Raw genomic sequence first — 24,269 nt, 5'->3', positions numbered from 1 at the left:
ATAATTCGCCTCCAATATCTTTTCACATGTTCATTTATTTTTTTAAAATCCCTGGCTTCACTGTTGCTTGATTTAGAAACTACTATTTCTACGAAATCTGTTTCTTTTCTTTTTCTTTTGCGGGTTGCATTTCCATCCAGATTTCCTTCCTACAAGTTGTGTATCAGCTGATCGGTTGTCATTCTGCTTTGTAAATTGATCTTGTTGGTTTTGTTTTATTATCCCATATGTCTTTTCCTTCACTTGTATATCAACTGGTTGATTTACGCACTTGTTTGTAAGTTGATAGTTAATCACATTAGAATCAGATGACACTGCTCTCAAATTTATAGACAGTCCAGCTGGGGTATCCAAGGAGTCCAAAGACAGTTTATCTACCACAGCCTCTGTAATTTGATGTTTTCCCTTTATTTCCAACTCCTTTTGCTTGTCCTGTGTTATGCCTAAAGATGTTAAATTTATTTTTAAAATTTTTTGATAAAATTCTTCCGCTTTTTCGACAGTATCCAGTTGGTATCTTACTCCTTGGTGTCTCAATATTAAACCAACTGGGACGTCCCACCTAAATAGAATATTCCTTTTTTTTAACTCATTCACTAGAAAACCAAATTTCTTCCTCTCCATTAACATCTTGGGCGGGAGTTCCTTAAAAATCCAAATCTTTCTTCCACGAAATTGCAAAGCAGAATCATAAGAATTCTGGACAATATTATTTCTAATTTCTTTGTCTGTAAAATAAATCACCACATCTCTAGGCAATTGCCTTTGTTTTGCCAACCAGGAGTTTATTCTATAAATTCTGTCAATCCTGCAAAACACTTCATCAGGTTGAACCTTTAAAATCCCAGCCAGAATTTCAGAAGATATCTTCCTTAAATCATCTCTGTCATCTTCCTGCAAACCTCTCAGTCTAATTGCATATTCTGTAAAATTGTATTGGATCATTAAAACTTCTCTTTCAATCCTCTGTTGTACATTTTCTTCAATAACAGTCTTTTGATCAGCCTCCATTTTAAGTTTGTCTTCTGAACTATTATCCTGAATGTTTGCCAAATCCTTTTTAATTTTTTGGATCTTGTCATCCAAATTCTCCTCAGTTTCTTTCATTTTAGAGTTAGTATTTGTTTCCAACTGAGTCATAAAGTCTGCTAAGCCATTAGCTACTTTTAAAATCTTTCGATCCAGAAAGCCAAACTTAGATTTCACCAATTCACCAATTTCTTTGATTTCCAACTTAAATTTTTCAAGTTGCTGATTCACAATCTCATCCCTTCTTACAATCTCCTCAAGAAGAAATTCTATTATATTAAAGTCAGGTTTCTGTGACTGGAGAGTTAAAACTTGTTGATGTAATTTATTAATGGGGGAATCCCCCCCCCACTGCCTGTTTGTCTAGTTTTATAAGTCTCAGTGCCATTTTTCCACGCAGACAAAATTTACTGGAAAAGAGAGAAAAAAAAACTTTTTTCCAACCAAGATCAATATCAGATCCTCAAAGAGAAAGAAAAAAGAAAAAAAAAACGAAATGAGAGTGAGATTTTGCCTTCAGTTACAGCCAAAAGTATTCATTCCGCTACTTTGTAATTAAAAACGGAAGGAGTTTCCCTTTCAGCCTCTCTTCAAGCCGCAGCAGCAATCACCATTTTAAAAAAAACTTTTTTCCCTTCACTTCACTTCTTAGGCAAAATAGAATAAAAAGAATACTTGCGCTTCAGAATCAAAGGTCCAGCTCATATCTTCTTTAATTAATTTATTTGACAGATTTACAGGCTTGCTTTTGCCCCCTAGCTCTGCGTGTAGCAGAGATTTCCCAGAGCCCGGAGCATCGGCTGGGGATACGGGGAGTCTCTTCCGCTCCCTCCCAAAAGTAAATAAAAAACTTTTGGGATTAGGCAGAGGACTCTACCCACCCCAGCCGGCTCTATCTCCGTTTCCTAATGGAAACGGAGTTTTTTCAAGCCGCCATTCCGCTGAAAAAGGTGGCTCTTACAGGCAGTGGGTTCGACGATCCCGAAGGAGTGTCCAGCGGGGACAAGCAGCAAACCGGAAGTCAGCACACAATCTCTTGAGTTGGTCAAGACTGGACAGAGAAAACCTTTAAACCTTTACATGTAACAAGAATCAGCCTGTCTGGTGATTAAGGCATCAGGACAGAAACCAGGAGACTGTGAGTTCTAGTCCTGCCCTAGGCATGAAAGTTAGTTGGGTAACTTTAGGCCAGTCACTCTCTCTCAGCCCAACTTACTTCACAGGATTGTTGTTGTGAGGAAAATAGGAGGAGAAAGAATGATTATGTAAGTTCACTGCCTTAGGTTACTTATAAAAATAATAAAAGTAGGATAAAAAAAAATCAACTCTAAAGACACACACATAAGGTGGGGGGGGCACACAGAGCATAAAATGCATTTTTTGCCATCTTAACTTTTTTTATCATATCCTGTAAATATCTCTGGATTGCACCAGGTCCATAGCGATTTTAAACACATTGGTTTCTTTGTTTTGTTTTTAGTTCCCCACTAAGTTTTAATACAATGCCTTAGAAAAAGCCAGAGTTTGCCAGGAATGTAGAGCTAAATAATAGTCGGATGCAGCAAAGGAGGCAGAAAGTTATTTGAAACAAACAAACACACACACACAGAGAGAGAGAGAGAGACAGAGACAGAGACAGAGACAGAGACACAAAGGTTTAAGAAATAAGAGATTAACCCCCCCAAAAAACTCAGACATTTGCAGAATTATGGATAAAGACTTAAAACAAGCATCCATGGGGCTTCTTATATCAGGTGAACAGCTGATAGACACTGAATTGCAAGAACTGGTAACTTACTAAGTGTACAAAAAAAAAGTTAATTTCAATTTATAGAACAGTCATATACCAGCTGCCCAAACAATACACATTCCTAAGGATTAGAAGTATGCATGGTATGAAAAAAATAGTTTGTATAGAAGGTTTATGTTTGGAAAACCTAAACAGTGGCATCTACTGTAGAAATAGCAATAACACAAAATGTGGCTACTGTTCTAAATATTTTTGCAAATCCATCAGTTAAAAGGAGGTGAGTTTTCTCTGTGCCTGATTAGGAAAGTGAATATAACAGCAGATCTGATTGCCAAGTTGCATAAATGAAGAATGCGCTAAATATAGTGATTCTAGTTTCTTTCTGTTTCTCTATCAGTTTGACATTGTCTTTGCAGATTTAGATACCTAGTTCTTCTGCATTCTCAAATGGCGATAGGCAAGAAAGAGACATTTGCTTTTGCTGTTAGAAATCTATTTTCCTCCAAATGCATAATAGTGGAATGATAAAAAAATACTTTATTTCGATTTGAGAACAACTTTCTCAAACCCTAATGCAGTGTTTCTCAGTCTTGACAAGCCTTGACCTTGCTGGCAGGGGAATTTTGGGAGCTGTAATCCACCCATCTTAAAGTTGCCAAGGTTGGGAAGCACTGCCTTAATGGAACAAAGTATTGGATTGAAAACATGATTAAGTTCCATAGGGTTTTTTTCCCAAAATGATTAGAATTTGTCCCAAATGTCTATGGAGAATCTCAGTCACCCAGTTCATGGTTGTCCCAAATGAGGAAAAGGAAGAGTCAATTGGACTTTCTTGTTTTTCTTGTTTTTGACATTTTGCTTCTCATCCAGGAAGCTTCTTCAGCTCTGACTGAATGGTGGTGATGAAGGATGTATATTAAAACAAGAAAGTCCAGTTGCTTCTTGAAAAAGCACCTTTGAGACAACCATGACCTGAATGACTGAGAATCTCCATAGACATTTAGCTGTGCACTTTGGGATGAACACCTTTCAAATGGTGAAGGAGTATGAATGGATTTCCAGAAAAAATTGCAGACTGCAAGACCATTTGCGCTTCAGTTTGAGATGCAGACAATACACAAGACACTTGGACTTCAGATCTTTAAAGTTCTGATTGGACCAATTCAAGGAAACTTGGGTTTTATAAGAACAAGTCTTATAAAGCATAGGACTAATTACTTTGGCTTTATAGCTGTTTATAGTAGCAGGCATGTAATTACTGCCTTTACTATCTACGAAGTACAGAACTGCAATGTTGGTCCTATGGGTCTATTCAGTGACAGCTTTTGATAGTTCCTTCCAGACAAAGAGGGTTGAAAAGTAATTTACAGAAGTTGTTAATGGCTAATATGTCAATGAAGAATTTCAGACTTGGGTCCTACTCCAAGCCCTGTTTCATTAGGACACCTACTATAGCTAAGGCCGAATTAGTCAATTTTTATAGGGCTTCTGGAGCTAATGATGGTAAGCATCTATGGGAATTAGCTCTTGATCTGAAAGAATCTTATAAATCCCATTGCTAAGGATGGGTCCTATTAGATAATTAGTGTTAAGCTAGCTCAGGTATTCAAATGTAAGAATTCCTAAGCCTCTGACTCATCTGGCTTGGCAAGATTGATCTCTCTTGAGGTTTGGGTTGATTACATCTATGAACTGAGTATTAAATCTTATTTGAGTTACCTTCAGGTTATGTTCCAAATTGGCCCTCAGTGTCTCTCCCTGAAATCCATAATGTATGCCTTCAGCGGAAGGAAGGGGAATGGGTGGGACTTGATCCCAGCCAAACTTTTAAAGCTGAATCCTGATTGGTGGCTGCATGGTGATGGTCATCACTCATGATGGACAACACTCCATATTTCTTGGTCAATAGCAGCTTCTTTAAAAAAACAGGCTCATCATTATAACAAAACATTCCTAAAGACATCAACCTTGCTATAGAAAATCTCACCAATCTTATCCTATCCTATAAATGAAAATTCAAAAGAAAATCCTCTGTTCAGCTGAAAGAATGTAGAATTTTTCTGCAGTATTACCATTTAGCGTTGCAATGTTGGTGTTGAGAGGTGAACTGGGGAATCCTAAGATCCATCAATAGAAGTCTTCCTTAAATCTTTGGCTGGAGAATCTCCATCTGCATTGCATACTTTTAATAAAAAATGCATATTTCTAACATAAAGATGCACAGTATAAGACTATTAGCAATCATTCGCAAAACTAATAATTTTTTAAAAAGTCAAAGAGATGGATCTCATGTTCTATTAAAAATTTGATTCTCTTGTAACTATAAGAATGGGGAACAGTTTTTGCCAAATTCCCATATTATCCTGAGAGCTACCTCCCATTCCCACCTTCCAGAGTATCCATCCCAACATTCAGAAAAGTTTTGAAAAAGAGAAGTTGCCAAAAATTGTCATCTGCAGCCATGTCTACTTGTAGCTATAGGTCACTTTTGTTCATATGGTTTTGCACCATACAGATGTTCTGCTATTTAACTACAGGTTGTAGAATTTAAATCTTGACTCTTTATATGCATAGTGTATGTTTTGCCAGTGAGCTATTGACCCTCAGAAGAATAAGTCAAAAGAATAATTCCCAGGCACAAATTGCGTCCACAACAGTAAAAGAAATGATGCATTCAGACAGATATTTGGGGAAATGCCAAACAGGGCCAGGTCCACCACCCTTGGATTCCAAAGTAGCACATTAATTGGAAAACAACACAATTATCAAAACTAGACAACACAACTATTCAACCTTGAATAATAATGTCAAGGCAACCTGATTGAAATACAGCATGAGATTTAAATGCAAAAATTCTAATCAGGTATGAATTGGGCTACATGGTGCCCAACATCAAGTCTGAATTATGGTTCACACAAACACTTTCAACTGGCCATCTTGGCTGGAGGTGAAATCTTGAACATCTGGAAAGCATCACTACTTATCTCCTAGTAGAGTGGTAGAGTGGTGATAATAGAATTAGGAACAGGAAAGGGAAAAATGTTAATAGCAGTGATATATACACCCAACCAAAAACAACAGGAATTTTTTAAAGATCTACATACAAAATTAGCAGAACTAGAATGTGAAAACATCTGTTTAATAGGGGACTACAATGGAATAGTAAATGTAAACAAAGATTACAAAACTGACAAAAAAAAAACAAAAGAAAAAGTATATACTTCCAAAAGAATTTTTTAAAATGGCTGAAGAATGAAACTTGAGAGACGCTTGGAGGGAAATACATGAAGATGAGGCCCAGTACACTTTTTACTCCCACCCACACAACTCGTGGTCAAGATTGGACATGGCCTGGATGACCCCAAATATTCAAACAATGGTAGAATCAATGGAGATAGGCATAAACTAATGGGCAGATCACAGTCCACTACTCATAAATTGGAAAGAGGAAAAGAGATTCAAGAGATGGACGATGAATCAAAGAATATGTAAAGAAAAAGAATTTAATTTGATGTTAGAAAAGGAAATTAAAATATTCTTTCAGATAAATAAAAAAGAGGAAACTTCCTTACAAAATACATGGGATACTTTAAAAGCATACATAAGGGGCCTGGTAATTGCATATACGGGGAAGAAAAATAAAGAAAAGAAACAACAATTAGACAAATTAGAGAAAGACCTAAAACAAATAGAACAAAAACTGCAGAAAAAAACCCAAGATAAAACAATAAAAGAAGAATGGAAAATAATTAAACATCAACTGAATCTGATAAACCAAAGGGAATTAGCCTAAAAAATAAAAATGGCGAAACAAAATTATTTTGAATATGCAAACAAGACAGGCAGGTGGTTAGCCTATAAACTGAAGAAAGAAAGGAATAAAAGAATGATACATCAATTGAGAGACGATAAAGGGGAAATCCAACATAAAAGAGAGGCCAAAAAAGAAATTATTAAGAAATTCTATGCAAATTTATATAAACAAGAAGAAGTAGAAGAAGAAAAGATAAAAAAATATATAGGAAAATCCGACATGCCAAAAATTACAGAAGATCAAAGAGAAATGCTCACTAGGCCAATAACTAAATCCGAATTAGGCGAAGTACTGAAAAAGCAAAAAAAATAACAAAACACCGGGACCTGACGGGCTACCGGTGGTAATATATAAAATAATGCATGAAGTACTGGGAGAAAATATGTTGATGTTATACAATGAAGCCATGGAGAAAGCTAAAATTCCAAAGACATGGACAGAAGCAATAATCACAATCATACCAAAAGAAGATACAGATCTCCAGCAAATTCAAAACTATAGACCTATCTCATTACTGAACACCGATTACAAAATATTTGCAGCAATTCTGGCCGAGCGAATTAAATTAGTACTAAATACATACATACATACCAAAATGGATTTTTGCCGGGACATGAGAATAATACTTAACACTCTAAAATACTATGAATCACATCCGGAAAAATTAACATTATTTAGTCGTGTTTGTTTATCTATGTATGAATTTATAACCTTATAAATTATCAGTTATAAATATATATCTCAACAAATGAACCAGCAAACATGTGGAAAACTCATAAAAATATCACCGGTTACAGCAAACCTCCTTCCCATGCTGAAAGAAATCAACAAGTGGCAGATGACCTGAATATGTTTTACTGTAGGTTTGAGAGAAAACTACTGCCACCCATCTCCACAACCCCTATCTCAGACACATCAACAACAGCCAAGCCTCCTACAACTGACCCCATCCCATTGGGCCCACCACAGGGGTGAAATTCAGCAGGTTCTGACAGGTTCTGGAGAACCGGTAGCAGACATTTTGAGTAGTTCGGAGAACCAGCAAATACCACCTCTGGCTGGCCCCAGAGTAGGGTGGGAATGGGGATTTTGCAGTATCCTTCCCCTGGAGTGGGGTGGAAATGGAGATTTTGCAGTATCCTTTCCCTGCCACGCCCACCAATCCATGCCCACCAAGCCACACCATGCCCACCAAGCCACAGCTACAGAACCAGTAGTAAAAAAAATTGAATTCCACCACTGGCCCACCACCTCTGGTGATTACAGAAAATGAGGTTCAAGGTCTATTTCACAGACAAAAGCCTGGAAAAGCACCAGGTCCAGACAAGATAACTCCTTCTTGCTTAAAAGCTTGTGCTGATCAACTGGCCCCCATCTTCACCCGCATCTTTAATAAATCACTAGAGATGTGCTATGTTCCTTCTTGCTTAAAATGCTCTACTATCATCAGTGCCAAAGAAACCCTCCATCAAGGAACTGAATGACATCAGACCAGTTGCTCTAACATCTGTTAGTTATGAAAACTTTTGAAAGGCTAGTGCTGGCCCACCTGAAAACCATCATGGATCCGCTTTTAGACCCCTTGCAATTTGCCTACCGAGCAAATAGATTGACAGATGATGCTGTTAATATGTCTCTGCACCAGTGGTGGTTTGCTACCGGTTCACCAGGATTGGGTGAACCGGTAGTGGCAGGAGGTTCCCCCCACCCGCCTGGATATCTCTGTGCATGCGCAGAAACTTCTACACATGTGCAGAAGTGTTGCGTGCGCGCACGCCCACGAACAAACTGATAGTGGCCAAAATTGAAACCCACTATTGCTCTGCACTACATCCTACAACATCTTGATCTCCAAAGACCTATGCAAGAGTCCTCTTTGTAGACTTCAGCTCAGCATTCAGTACCATCATTCCAGATATTCTTCTAACTAAATTAAATCAGCTAGCTGTACCTGACCACACTTTTAAATGGATCATAAGCTTCCTAACAGACAGGAAGCAGCAGGTGAAGCTAGGCAAAATCACATCAGATACCTGTAAAATTAGCACAAGAGCCACCCAGGGCTGTGTGCTCTCTCCACTTCTCTTCCCTCTATATACCAATGACTGCATCTCAAAAGATCCCTCTCTAAAAGTACTGAAGTTTACAGATGACACAACAGTGATTGGTCTCATTCGAGACAATGATGAATCTGCATACAGACGGGAGGTTGAACAACTAGTCTTGTGGTGCAACCAGAACAATCTTGAACTAAACACATTCAAAAGAGTAGAAACAGTGGTAGATTTTAGGAGAAACCCTCCATACTCTCACCTCTTACAATACTAGACAACACAGTATCAACAGTAGAGACCTTCAAGTTTCTAGGTTCTACAATATCTCAAGACTTAAGATGGACACCTAACATCAAAAATGTCATCAAAAAAGCACAGCAAAGAAGGTTCTTTCTGCACCAACTCAGAAAGCTCAAACTGCCCAAGGAGATGCTGATTCAATTCTACAGAGGAATTATTGAGTCTGTCATCTGCACCTCTATAACTGTCTGGTTTGGTTCTGCAACCCAACAAGACAGACACAGACTTCAACAGATACAGTAATTAGAACTGCAGATAAACTTCTACCCTCAAAACAATGCTATAGGGCACTGCACACCAGAACAACTAGACACAAGGACAGTTTTTTCCCCAATGCCATCTCTCTGGCAAACAAGTAATTCCCACAGCACTGAGAATACTAAGACTATTCTCATCCTTCCTATTACCTATCTCTTCCCACTTATGACTATAACCATGTTGCTTGTATCTTTACAACTTATATTGTTTTATTTGTTTCTTAGTATGATTTGATTGCTTATTAGTAACTTCTGACTATCACTATTGTATTTTATTATTCTTGATGAATGTTTTTTTCTTTTATGTACAGTGAGAGCAAAGACAAATTCCTTGTGTGTCCAATCACAGTTGGCCAATAAAGACTTCTATTATTAAAGAGCATAAAAAGAGGCAGCAGAATATTTCAAGGTGCCCACCAAGAGTTAATCTCTAAGAAGTTAAGTAGGTACACAGGTGACTCATTCAAAGTGATATTTATTGGATTTATATTTACGTTTCTGCAATGATTTCAAAATGCAGCTGTTATGGAAAGCTGTTTCCTCTTTTTGCTCTGTGTGAATGACCATCATATCCAGAAGATTTTATATCCTCTAATAGTATGGAACTTTTTTGCTCAAGAACTAGAAGTTACACATAGATTATCTGTTTCTCTAAGTCAATCTGCCAAATATATGAAGAACAGATTGATTAGGTGATATAACAGTTATTGAAATATGGTTTGTTGGAGGCTGTAGTGTCCACTGGAAGCCATGAGATGGCACTTTGAGGTCAGCCCATAAAGCATTGCAACACTGGGGAAACAAATCCTCAGGATGATGTCCTGTCTCGTTACTTCTCCATGAAATAGCTCAACTACCATTGACGCTTCTGTAAGGGTTGTGAAATCTACAGACAGTGGATGAAAATATTTGTCTACTTTTTTGTGCATATTTCATCTACTCCTGGGAAGCATGATATCTGGTATTTCAGTCTAGGCACAGAAAATGCAGCTTTTCAGAACCAGTTCCTGAAAATCAATAGAACCACTCAAGAAGATGGATTGGTTCATTCTATGGAGTTGTCAATGAACATGCTTTGCATTGTAATAAAATCTCAAGAAAAGTACCAGGAGTGTGGCCACTATGTGTTATAAATTGAATAAACCTAAAATTCTCAAACAACCCAATTTCAGAATACATCCAAGTGAACCTCAGAAAAGCTCCCCTGAATTCAGAGAGCCAACGCAATGAAGGAGTTAGTATGCTGGACCAAAAAGACTCAAGTTTAAGTCCATGCTTAACTCACAGGATGAATTTGGGATGATCATTTGTGAAAGGATAAAATGAGAAGGGACCTCGGAAGTGTCTTCTTGAGCTTCTTACAGATAGTGGCAGATGTAATGTAAGAAAGAAACCATGTAATTAGACTATATTGACTGTCTTTATTTTCTGTCGGGCTGTTGATTTTCCTAGAAACTTAAAACTGGGTCCTTCGAATTTATGAAGAATGCACTCAACCCAAAGAATAGAAAATTATTATTTATTTGGCAAGAGAATAAAATGTTTATGGGGTCAGCAAGAATATCCAAAGAAAACAAAGCATTACAAAATAAAATCTGTCTCTTCATTAATTTTCAAAGTACAGATGGGGCTGCAGATCTTTTCCTTTTAAATCATTCCTATCCCCTTACTACCTTTCTGTCCATTATATTAAAAGAACGTTATAAATTGAACATTGTTTCCGTGGCTGCTTTGTTGAAAAGCATGTGTTAATTCTTCCTTCCTTTCTTTAAATGCACTGAGTCTGGGACTGAACAGCATTACTCACACCCAACCTTTCAAGCAAGAAGGTTAAACAACAGTTAAGGCAATTCTAGGTTTTCTACAAAAAACCCCAAAAAAGTCATTTTCAAGGAGTTGATCAAAGCCCCTTTTGATGTCTGTGAGCTGAGACCCTGCACCAGTAATTGTATTTTTTAGGTGTTAAGAGGATTTCTATGGCTCTTTTCTTTCATTTGGCCTATATTGCAGCAGGCTAGCCATCCCTTCATGCAAGTTCATGCAAGCAGGCTAGCCACTGTCTCCTTCATGCAAGTTCAGACCTTCATCCCACAGGAGAAACTGGGGTTGAATTCCTACACTGTTTTTTTCTGAATCCACCTATTCTTCACATGTCCTGTCATCTTAGCTTCTTCCTTTAGTCTGTGCCCCCAAAGTCTTACAATCCTCACAAATAATGCAGAAAGGTGCTTAAGACATGCAAGCAATAGGAAGGGTATCCTGAAACCATCCTTTCCTCATCTGGGCTCCATGTGCATTTTCTTTACTGAAAAGTTATTTTTCTGCTTTTCATTCTAGACTTTGATTCAGCCGTAGCTACCAAGCAAGGTCCGTTCATGCTATTTAATTCTGCCAGTTGCCACCCTGAACATCCCTCTCCATGGCCCTTCCATATCTCCCATCTCCAGTATCTTTGTTCCTAGCAACCACAAGCTTCGCACAGGTCACTGAAGTAGCTTCAGCTTTGCCATCCCCAACACCAAGATCCATCTCTTGGGATGCTTCAGGTTGTTGGACTCTCCCCATCCCCACCCTGAGCAGGCTGAAGCAGGTGTGGGTCTGAAAGCCAAGGAGGAAGGCAGCCCAGGACTCTTGGGATCCCATTTGGTTTAGGAGTCTGTTGGTGGATCGCTTACCTCTTAGCCTGTGTCTAGGAGGAGAGCTGTGTGGAAGCTGCCAGTTCTGCTTCCTTGGTCCCCGCAAGACCTTCTTGGTGTGTCCTGGCAGGCAGGTGCAGTGGCACTGACACACCTGAGCCCCCCAAATCCAGGGCAAGGACATAAAGCTCAGCAGGAGCATCCCAGGAAGCATCCTGTGGAGGAGAAAGGCAACAAGGGAGAGATGGCTCCGGGGGGGAAGAGCCCAACAATTTCTCAGTGGTAGCATTCAAAGAATCTCTTGTTGGACAGCCTCAGGGGCAGGTGATTCCCTCCTCCTTCTCTCCTTCGGTCCAAACAATGCTCCCTTCTGCTTAGCTCAAGTCCTCTGTTTGCGGAAATTATTTGGAATTTGTTATTAAGCATGTTTTCCAACAGCTTTTGTGTCTCCCCCCCTTCTTTTTTAACTTGGCAAACAATGGGGGAGAAAAGCATATAGACACCATGCTGTGAGCAGACTGCCTCTCTGCACCATCTGTGACATCAGAAAGCAGGGAGGGGGGCATCCCCACCAGATTTTTCTCTTTGGGGTCTTTCTCTCCCCACACCCCGGCCAGCCAGCCGGCCCTTCCCACAATATTGTGAAGAACTAAATTAAATGATCACCGAAGAAAAGAGAAACATTCTTTGTGGTTTCTCTCTGGATGGCCAGACATTTCTCATCTCAGGACCCTCTCCCCAACCTTTCCCCCCCTCTCCTCCCCCAATAAACTTTGTGGGGGAGTTTTAAAAACTGTTCCGTGAAAAATGCCCTCTCTTTCTTCCGCTCCTCTCTTTGGGAACAGGCAAGGAAAAAGTTGATTTCAAGCCATCTCAGCAAGAGGAGATTGACTGCATAAAAGAAGGCTCACCACTTTGGGAGAGGGAGGGGGAAGAGAAAGGACTGTTTTCAAACAAAATTGACCATTTCTTGATAGATTTAACCGCCTGTCGGCAAACCCTTTGTCAGTCCAGTGGGGAAACAGGGTGCCCCGACGGGGGCCTGGAACATTTTCATTTATCCACAAAGGCTCACAGAGTTTGGGATGGTTACAATTACATTTATTGCATGATTGCCAATTATTTCATCATTTCAGAATAGGAAACCGCTCTGCATCCATTATTATTGACATGGCTGTTACTGTACCTAGTTTTCTCCATGGCCTCCTCCCTTTCCTCTTACGACCTGCTTTTCGAGATATTTTTTTTATTGATTCAAAACAGATTTAACCAACTTAATTGGCCTAAAGAAATTTGCTGCCATTTAACTCCAATGCAAGAGCCATTTATCATTCTTACTCTTTCCAAGCTGTGTTGCTCACTCCCATGTCTCCCTGCCCACCCACTTTAGCAACTTTCAATTAGCAGGAATTTCTCACCCCCATCTACCCCCCCCCCATTAAACTCACCCGTCTGGGCTGCCTAATTATGTTTTTAACCACGAGCTGACTTAACTGCCCTTCCTAGTGAACAAGTTATGGTCATTCCCTCTTCCTTGCTTGGGTTCAACGATACCTGTGTTGGGAAATAAGAATTTAAGGAGAATCGCGCAACTGATTTTGGCTGATATTACAAAGTTAAATAGTTTCAGATACAGTTCTTGTTAGGATGGAAGACCATCAAAGAATAACAGGGTTTTGGGGTGATTTGGGGTTTTATTTATTTATTTACAATATTTATCACCTGCTCCAATTCCAGAGAACCCTGAGATGTTTAAAGAATAAATAAATAAATAGCAAATCATTTTTCATAGACAAGAAAGCTACATCCCTGAAATCACCCAAAGTCATGTTGGACTCAAGGAAAACCTTTTTTTCAGCACTAGACTTGACCAAAAGTCTACCTCAGCTAGCATCCTTATTACCATAAAGTCCAAGCAGAATTTTTTTTATAAAGTTCATCAGTGACCCCTAACTATCAAATGTTGATTGATTGGTTAATGGGAATTTAGAAAGTATTACTTCACATACCATGGAGCATGAATGGAAAATTCTGCTATGTTTGAGAGCTCTTCTCTATCTAGGCTTTTGACCTACAGTTCTACCTTGAAAACAGTGGTTTTTTATGAATAACCTTACAAAGAAATGTAGTCTGATGAGAAAGGTGAAGTAGCAAGACATATGAGCAATTCACTTTTCTGCAAGTCTCCCATGTCCAAAGGGATTGCTGGTCTCTGCTCCTCGCAAACCCATGGTTTGTTCTTAAAGCCTGATCCTAATCTAGTAATCTGAAATCAGTTATCACTTCTTACCTTCACTTCTGATTTTTACTGTGGTTTCTTGCAAGCCTCAATAGTTGTTGGTATTGTAAGGTGATTTCTTACCAGACATAGGACATGTTTCTGAACAGCTTTGATCAGAGCCAAAGAAAGATGACGCAAAGGTGGCCATTCTAGCATTGTGACTATTTCTTTAGAGGTTCCATGCACACTGTGTTAAAGGCTTGCTGTCTCCCACCCGGTCCCCCAAAACCTGACAGATGTGGGAACTAGGACTGTAGCTGTGGACATGAAATGACCTCTTCCTTTTATATCACATCTCCTAGTCCAGCTGGGTTGTGTCTAGTAGAAAGATCAACATAAAGGTCAAAATTCATCAGCTTCAGGTCATGGCCAGAAGGGGGGCTGCCAGGATGCAGAGAGGCTGGCATTTTAAAGAGGCATCAATGAACCCCACTAAAGATTAAGTGGTTTAGTCCTTGTTTTGCTTAGGGTCATGTTACGGTCAGTCTAATGATTGCAAAGGCAATGCTGGGAGAGAAGAGAGTCTTTGGAAGTTAGATCTGATGTTGTTCAGGGTCTTCCCAGATCACTTTTGCTGGAATGCAAATCTTCCAATCGTAGCATGATCACCAAGAAATTATAGGTAGGTAGATAGCAAAGTGACAGGACCCCTGGCCTTCTTATGGACCTCCTGCCCCCTTTCTTGAATTGCTGTTTGTCTTTGTCCCTTATAATAGCCCACCAGTCTCTTTATTTGAGGCTAAAAAAGCATTGATCAGTTTTAACCCAGTCCATTTCTTATTTGCATTAATAAGGTAGCATTCTGGTCTTTCTTTTCTTAGTCACCACTTTCCACAATAGACAGAGCTTTTTTTATTTTCTGTAGGTTTCCCAGAAAGATTCTTCTCCCACCAGAATCTGCATTTTAAAAAGTGCCATTTTTAAAGCACTATCACTGTATGCACTTTCTGAATGCAACTCTTTGAGAAATAGTCATTACTTCTGAATAGGTATTTTGTGTTTGAGGGTGTATGTGTGTTTGTGTAAAGAAATTGCCTTATTTGAATCGTTGTCTGGGAAAAGGTGGGTATTAGCAGGTTTTCTTCCCTGCTTTTGACTGAGCAGCAAAAGGAGGCACCGTTTTCAAAATCTCTTTGATAATAATCTGCATCTACCTGCCCTTAATATCCCTCCTAGGAGCAGTTTAGGAGAATAATACATCATATTTCTTGAATCATTGGGAAAATTTAGGTAAGATGTTGTTATCAGGGTTCATATTTACTGGACAGAATTAGCCTTAATTTAACCCCATCTTGGCTGTTCTATCATAGTGTAATGTTTTGACCAAGGGATGCAGCCATGCTGGAACAAATAAACAAGTATTAGTGACATGTATTTTGATGTTTTATAGCAATAAATATAGGATTATTCATTTTTAATAGAATTAAGATTGTTGAACTATTTATATCTGTACAGGGGAAATTAACAAACCCATTTTGCTTGTAAATATATCAAGATGCATTACCCAAAAAACAATTTATTCAGTTTTTAATTGACTATTTTAGTACTTTAAAAACATAAGGTTTCATTAGTAGCATTATAACCAAACAGATGGAAACATGAGCGAAAGCCAGAAATATAAGGGCTGTTAGCTAATAGCTGGCATTAGAGTATGGACGGAAGGATAAAGAGCAGTGAGGGGTAAATAATATCATGGCAATGGCACAGCTTACATACTGGAGCCAATTGGTCTAGTGGTTAAGGCACAAGGCTAGAAATTGAGAGACAAATTGAGTTCTAGTCCCACGTTAGGCACAACAGCTGACTTGTTACTCCAGGAGTTGTTGTTGAAGGGAAAATAGGAGGAAGAAGGAGTGCTAGGTATGTCCGCCATCTTGAATTATTTATAAAACTAAAGTATGGGAAAACAAACAAACAAACAAACAAACAAACACTTGGAAGTACAGGCAGTCCCCAAGTTTAAAATGAACTCTGCTTCTAATTCTGTCTTCAACCCAGCTTTGTATGTACCACAGAACTCATCCTTATAGACAGGCTGTTTGTTACTAAAAATGGCGGATGGTGTTCTCCTCCCTTAAGCCAATGACCTGCTGAAACCGTGCAATGCTTTCAAGAACGATTACAAACAGGCTGCATATTAAAAACGTGTGATTTCAACAGTTCATTTCAAATTTCAAATCTTTATTGCCAGTGCACAACATATGTACAATGAGATTGGTTGAGCTCCCTCAGTGCACCCCACCTCCCCAACACAGTGAAGATAGAAAATCCCTAACCCAATAAATCATATTAACAAAACACCCAGTTATGAACCCAATAGTTCATAAAAACATTGCATGGCTCCAGCAGTTTGTTGGTTCGAGAAAAAAGAATGATGTTTGCCACTTTTAGTAATAGAAGGTATTTCTCATAAGTAGGAGTTATCCATAAGTCAGACCGGTGGACAGCCGGTGGACAGCCTGTTGCACCATTTGACTGCTGTCACAACACATGTTTTCATTTAGCCCACATTGTGGGTTGTAATAGATGCCCCTGCAATAGGAATTCAGCTTCTGAAGCAGAAGTGCTGAAATGGCACATGGCTCATGTTCATTGAAACTGAGCTTTTGAAAAAGTTTGCTCTCTATTATATACCTGCCTTAGTAGGTAGGACCTACTGAACTTGACTAACCTAGATTTAGGAATGGAACTCATTCTTAACGGGAGCTGCCTGTACTTCCAAGTGTTTGCTTGTCTATTATGCCTAAAATGGGACTAGAACTCTATTATCCTGGTGTTTGGCTCAAGGTCACTTGGCTTTCATGGCTAAGGCAGGACTAGAACTCACAATCTCTTGGTGATTGGCCCAAAGTCACCCAGCCAGCTTTTATGCTTAAAATGGGACTAGAACTCACTGTCTCTCAATTTCTAGCCTCATGCCTTAATCACTAGATCAACGGGCTCCAGTATCAGACCAGATTACATTAACAGAGTTGGAAGGGACCTTACAGGTCATCTAGTCCAACCCGCTGCCCAAGCAGGAGACCCTACCCCATTTCTGACAAATGGCAGTCCAATCTCTTCTTGAAAGCCTCCAGGCTCTTCTTGAAAGCCTCCAGACCAGGTTCATACTTTCATGGAAGAATTAACTGGGAATTCCTCTGCTGGCTAGGGTTACAGTTGGGAAATTAAAAATTGTTTTGGATGAAGGAAATGAATTTTGTGTCACACTACTAAGAAAAATGCATGGATATAGACATAAAAAATGGACCAAAACTGGTTCACCCCTGCTTGGGTGAGCTTGGATCTGGATGGGCTGCAGATTCTGTTGTAAATCACCAAGGTCTTGCATTCCTAGCTAAGACAACTTGTCTAGTGACAAAGATGGGGACATACATGAATGGCTCACATGCTCCTCAGTTCCCCTCCTCAGGCTATTGAATTATTTCTTCCTCATGCTGGGCAAGGAGAAAACCCACAACCGTAGCCTCTTCCCATCTTTGGGATCCAGCTATGCGGGGGCGCTTTGTTCCTCAACAGAAGGACAGGGGAAATAATACTGATTGCATGTTAATAACAGAGCAGCCAGTTAGGAGGGTGTCTTCAAATGTGCTGCTAAGTCACAGACGAAAGTTATGTTAAGGTTAAGGTCATGTTAAGGTATGTTCAGCATCCATTTTGGATTAGTATGAACCACTCTGTCATGTACAAGAAATTTGGGGGGGGTATGTATTATGTATGTATTTCAAGATAGCGTTTTCATTTTGATTTTGCGTTTTAGATAGACATGTTGCTATAGAAATGACTAGTACATATATTATATAAAACTAAAAAGATGAGGTTTTATGTTAATACTTTTCTCTCTCCCCTCTCTCCTCCATTATTTTCATTTTCTTTGTACTTCATTTTATTTTATATTTTGATAAGCTAATAAAATATCTGTAAAAAGCATTTTTATTGTACTGGTAATGTTTCTAACTATTGCCTGACCAAAAAATTGTTTGAAAAACTTGAAAAGTGTGGTTCTTTTGCAGGGCCTTATTTAATAATGCACAATGCAGCTACTTTGTGTAAAAAAAAAAAAAGTCCAGTCACGCCTCACACCCTCCCCCAAAAGGATTTACAGTCTTTGTGTGAGTGTTGCCACTTTTGCATGCTATTAATCAAAGCATTTACATTTCTTTGGCCTCTACCTGAATAGTAAAGCAGTCTTGGTTTGCTTGCTTGCTTGCTTTATTTGTTAGCCTGGTCCCTCCTTACTAACCTTTTTATAGTTTCACTTACTACATTTCCTTTCAGTGAACCATCTCTGAAGTTGCTATTTCTTTATAGGGTAGTGTTTGAGTTTTGTTTGGAGTTGTTTGTTGTTTTTAGCATTTCTGAATGGTTTAGAATAGAATAAAGAATAAAACAACAGAACAGAACAGAAAGCCGCTTTTGTCAACAATTTATTTATTTACTTACTTATGTATTTTGTGTTTCTTGTGGTCTTCTTCCCTCAAAGAGTGGCCCTGGGTGTGATGTGCAGTAGCATACACCCAGCAGAAATATACAGTACAGAAATATACAGTGTGTATTAGACTAGCTAAACATGGTATAGTCTGGCATTAAATTTGAACAAGCTGCATTTACTTGTCACATTAAACCACAAACTAGTTAGTTCCATTTTAGCTCCCATGTTTCCCAAGCCAGGCTTGTACGGTTAGCTGATGGTTCTGTGTAAGCTTCCACAAATGGCTGGACCAAGGAATGCATAGTTGACTTATCCATTAGAAAAAGGTATGTGAATGCAGCCCCTTTGGAAGGGACTGTATGAGGCCTGAAGTGCCCTTCACCAAATCTCCTCCCCACCCATTTGTTTGTATATAAATAATAATTCATCCAGAAGTGGCTCCAGTGAGGACCGAGAAAGGAGCTTCTGCAACAAACAAAGGCAACCATTGAAAGTCCATGGTGCTTCATCTTGGCACAGGGCCATCGCAACAGTGTGTTTGCAGCCCCTCTCTTTTTCACCTGTGAACCCAGCCCAGTGGGGGCTGCCCAGGCACACTCCTGCCTAGTAGGCAGGTAGTCCCGGCATAACCGCAACCAGCGTGGGCCTTTTTTTCTGCCCAAATGACCTTTACATTGGCCCCTAATCATCCCCACAGGAGGACAGGCCTCTTTCAAGACGTCCTGAGGCGTTGCCTTCTCCTCACGCCCATCTCCAGCAAGGAAGCCATTGTCAGGCCTGGTTTGCATTCGTGGAGGCTTTTGACAGCAACAAAGTGGGAAGTGGAGCACATCAGGGCTGGTTTTTTTTAAAAAAATAAATAAATCTGAGAAAGAGAAAAAGAGAGGGGGGAGAGAGAGAGCTCTACCTCGCAGCGTACCTCCCACCTTTTCCCTGCAGGTGAGCTGTGTTGATGGATAGGTCTTTCTCTAAGTCTGATGGTCCCCTTTGCTCTACCCCATCTCTTGGCAGCCTGCGCATCATCCCCGTAGCAACCACCTTTCCCCTATAAGCCGCCCCCCTCAGTCTGCCCCCTCCTGCCCCAGTCCCTTGCTTTTCCAGCTCCCTCGCATCCCTTTGGCTGCCAGCTTCCCCCCTGTGAAAAGAAAGATAGAGTCCAAAGTTGTTTCCCCAAGTTAGTTAAATCAGAAAGTACAACTCATTTGTAGGGTTGGCCCCATGAAAGGGGAGGACGTCAAAGAAAAAAGAGCAGGCGGGCGGGGGAGATGAGGGGGTGTTATTGTTGGGTTGCAGAGTGGATGGAGAAGAAGGGGGGAGAGAGAAGAGGAGTAGGAAGGAAATAAAGAAGCAAGAATCGGAGCTGGATTCTGCTTGATTGCTGCTCAATGGAAATGGCCCAGGCTGTAAAAGAAGGGGGCTTCTTTTTATCCCGCATTCCCAGCTGGTCTTAGACAAAAAGGGAGCTGCTCAGAAACCCCCCCCCCAATTCCAATGCAGCCCGGCTTTGTTCCAGCTATTTTCCCATTCAGGGAAGAGTGATCTGGGTGGGGGGAGAGAGAGAGGAGTGGCGGTGGGCTGCTTTTCAGCACGTTTTCATGGAAAAACGGAAAGGGCATTAGAAACAGCCCCTAGCTTAGGGACTGGTAGTATGGGTCCTTTAGGAAGGGGGATGAAGAAAGGGCTGACCTTATCCTGCATTCTGGAACTGTTTTTGAGCCTCTTCTTAACGGGATGATCAAAAGGACTGTGCAGTCCCATAGTTTGCTGTTGCTTCTCAACAGTTGAGCCAGTATAAAAGAAAATAGCTGGGATCTCTTTGATGTCCCTTTCTAGGCTGGCGCCAGGTCTGAGCAGGCTTCCAATAAACATCTAGCTCATTGTTGACCTGGCTTGCATTGGTGGCAATGGACTCTGTAGTGTTGGTGGTGGTGGAGGAGGACTTCAATTGCCCAAGAAAGTGGTACTGATGTTGAGTCTGACTCCTTATACTTCCTTATATTTAACTGCCATAGTTTGCTTTCCTCTCTGACCATTTGCCCATCGTTCCAATCATGACTGAATCCAAACAAGAATTTCCCCTTCTTACGCAAAGCTGTGCTTTGCCTGTTTGTTGAATAAGACCCAATGGTAACAGTATAGGTAGATCTTGATTTACAGTCACAACTGGGATTAGAACCTCCATCGCTAAGCGATGTGGTCATTAAGTGAGTCATCATGCAATTTTACAACCTATTTTTCTCTATGGTTGTTAGAGGAATTAGGCTTCCCCTGTTGACTTTGCTTATCAGAAACCAGTTGGAAAGGACACAAATTGTGATGCGATCCTGGGATGCTGTTACCATGCTTTATAGCACTCTCTAAGCAGTTTTCAGAGTCAGCCTATTGCCCCCAACAATCTGGGTCCTCATTTTACCAACCTTGGAAGGATGGAAGGCTGAGTCAACCTTAAGCAAGTCAGGATCGAACTCCTGGCAGTGGGCAGAATTAGCCTGCAATACTGCATTCTAACCACTGAGCCACCATGGTGTAATTTTAAATGGTTTGTAAATGAATGGTTGTAAGTCGAGGACTATCTGTATGCCACAGTGGTTTGTAAATATCATAAACATGCCAAACAAACCATATTATAATCAAATGTGATGGGTAAAATATGTCCTTTGGTTGGTTCAGAAATGTAACCAGGTAGTCCTCAACTTAGGACCACAATTGAGCCTAACATTTCTGTTGTTAAGTGACACATTTCTTAAGTACACATTTTGCCCCATTTTATAACCTTTCTTGCCACAGTTGTTACATGAATCATTGCAGTTGTTAAGCTAGTAACATGGTTGTTAAGTGAATTTGGCTTGCTCATTGACTTTGCTTGTTGGAAGGTCGCAAAAGGGAATCACGTGAGCCCGGGATGCTGCGATCGTCATAAATACATGCCAGTTGCCAAGTGTCTGAATTTTGATCACATGACCATGGGGACGCTGCAATAGTCATAAGTGTGAAAAATGGCCATAAGTCACTTTTTGCAGAGCAGTTGTAACTTTGAATGGTCACTAAATGAACGGTTGTAAATCGAGATCTACCTGTATGCCTCCTATTTTCATTTGCTGACCTAGTAGATCTCACAATCAATCCATAAATGCTTGGGCATGTTTTGGGATCTTTTTTCTCCACAAAGTTATCAAGTTGATAAAACTAGAACATTAGTTCCTGTGCTAGTAGCTACTGTAGATTTAACCAACTTAAGTCCTGGTCTTAAAATAGTGCTGACAAACCTATAATGAGGTTTGTTTGGGCTTAGCCTCTTTGGAATCCTCGTGATTGGTAGGCCATCCAGAAGCCCTCAGGATCACAGGCTGAAAGTTAGTAGTCAACTGGTAATATTGATGACTCTGCCCATTTTATAGTGTAAGGAAGGGCTGTCGAACTCAAGGCCCAGAAGCTGAATTCGGCCTGTGAGGTGCTTAAATCTGGCCTGTAGGGCTGCCCTGGAAACAGCGAAGGACCGGCATGCAGTGCCTCTGCCAGTGAAAACGGAGCTTGGGAGGCTGCAACGGCCTTTTGCAATCCTCTGCCAATGAAAACGGAGCTTGGGAGGGCCGCTCCATTTTCACTGGCAGAGGGTTGCAGGAGGCCATCGCAGCCTCCCAAGCTCCGTTTTCACTGGCAGAGTGCTTGGGCCACCACAGGCGCCCCCGACACGAGTGACGTCGAGCTGGCCATACCTACCCTGGCCATGCCCACCCGGTCCCCAAGGTCAAACACAACCCTGATGCGGCCTACAATGAAATTGAGTTTGACACTCCTGGTGTCTTCAAGAATTCCCTCCAACACCCACAAAATGGGGATGGGGTGGGGGGAATGGAGATTTTGCCCTCAACCAGTCTGACTGCATTGTTGTGGTTTGCAAGCCCTCAGAATCAGATCCATTAAATGAATCATTAGTAAATGTCTCGTACAAGCAGAGCTTCTTGAACGAAACATTCTCCATTATGGCCTTCTTAGCTACAGAATTCCCACACCAGAAACTTTTTGACACACCCTCCTCTTTTATTAATTTTAATATTCTTCTTCTGTGCTGCAATCGGGTCATTACTTTTTTAAAAAATGCTGGGGTTTTTTTTTCATTTTTCTGCTTAGCTCTCCTCAAATGCTTGCTTGTATTTCATTTTAAATTTGCTATTTTGAAGCCTGTTTTTTTTTGAACTTGAAGAGCTGTGTCTAGTAGGAGAGGAATGCATTTTAGAAATAAATAAATAAATCAAACCGACAAGCCTTCCTCACCCTCCCCTTCTCCATTCCTCCACATCTCTCTCTCTCTCTCTCTCTCTCTCTCTCTCTCTCTCTCTCTCTCTCTCTCAATCTGGAACTAATAGGATCGACTCTGTTTCATTAATTCCCTTTCATGTGTACTGAGGGGATTTCCACCACACGTAACACATCTTACCCCACATTTATCATGGATTAAGAAATGCAGTGAGCTAATGTGAACTGCCGATGCACTCTTCAAGCCAGACACAGGACAGGAGGCACTTGAGTCTGCCAAGGGGCTGGGGGGGCGGGGTTGTAGGAAAAGATTAAATAGCGCACCTCCCCCTCTGCCTCCTCCTCCTCCTCCCATACCCATATTCTTTTCCCTCATGGAAGGACAGTTTTTTCATCGGTTTTAACATCTTCCTCCTCCACCACCTCCACCTCCTCCCATACCCATATTCTTTTCCCTCATGCAAGGTCAGCCGTTTCATCGGCTTTAAAATTCACTTGTTGCCCCTTCTCTATGCGGCCAGTGGAAATTCTAATAATGTTCAGCAGCAGCCTGCAGAGCTGGTAGCAGAGTTGGACAGTGAGGAGGCTGGGGAGGACCACGGGCCAGTCCTGGACTCTGGGGAAGGCTGGGACAAGGGCTCTGTGTCGGAGGCAGAGAAAGGGCCATCTGGGAGGTACGTGTTGCCTCCGGAGCCTCCAGAGCCAGACCTCAGTGAGGCAGACGAATAGGGGGAGCCTGTTCCCAGTGTGCACATGCGCAGAGCTGCCAGAAGGCAAGAACAGCTAAAACAAAAGGGATGACTCAGGAGTAGGTCTGGGCGATGATTGGCCCCTCCCATAAGACTTAAAAGAGGAGCAAAGGCACATGAGCCTTTTCAGGAAGCAACATTTGTTCATTCAGTTCAGCTTAAAGCCTGAAGCTCTGTTTGATTCTGGACTCCGTGTGGCTTTGCCAATTAGGTCTTTGGTAGCGTGTCAAGGGAGATAAAGGTGGGTGATTATCCTGAAAGACTTCTCCTGAAAGATTCTTTATAACTAATTGGGATTCATCTGTGAATGAAGAGAATTCACAGCTGTTGCAATAAAAGAGATTTTTGGGACTACTCGTGTGTTTTAATGACTCAGGAAGCCTAGGTCAGAACAAATGAGTTGAAGAGCAGTGAAGTGTTGGAATGATAGCTAAACATGAAAGAAGGGAAGAACTGGGCAATGATACCTATCCTAAATGACTTCCTTTATAGTATTGAACCAAAAGGATTCTTCTCTAAGAATCTTATTCTGGGCCAAGGATGAATAACATCCCTGGATCAGATGCCTTCTAACCACCAGTGGGTGGTACAAAGAGATACTTGAATTCCTTTATATGAAAAATGACAGGTAGTCCCAATTTATGACCACAATTGGAACCAGAATTTCCATTGCTAAAGAAGGTGATTTTTAAGTAAGTCATGCCCAATTT

General features: G+C 40.6%; 1 protein-coding gene across 2 annotated transcripts in view; it reads right to left on the bottom strand.

Annotated features, from left to right (window-relative positions):
* The window catches only part of ROBO4 (roundabout guidance receptor 4), a 78,586-nt gene extending 66,204 nt beyond the window's left edge, over positions 1-12,382 (bottom strand). The window contains exon 1 of one of the 2 annotated variants that reach the window (XM_034421881.3): positions 11,880-12,382. In XM_034421881.3, the coding sequence (XP_034277772.1) occupies positions 11,880-12,129 (250 nt within the window). In that variant the 5' untranslated portion in view covers positions 12,130-12,382. The remainder of the gene's footprint in view (positions 1-11,879) is intronic. The other variant, XM_034421885.2, reaches the window with a different exon arrangement.
* Positions 12,383-24,269: the final 11,887 nt, after the last annotated feature.

The sequence above is a fragment of the Pantherophis guttatus genome, chromosome 9 (assembly GCF_059756535.1).
Source record: "Pantherophis guttatus breed Tessera chromosome 9, ASM5975653v1, whole genome shotgun sequence".
Taxonomy (NCBI): domain Eukaryota; kingdom Metazoa; phylum Chordata; class Lepidosauria; order Squamata; family Colubridae; genus Pantherophis; species Pantherophis guttatus.
The sequence above is the reverse complement of the archived record's forward strand: the minus strand, read 5'-3'. Positions and strand labels throughout refer to the sequence as shown.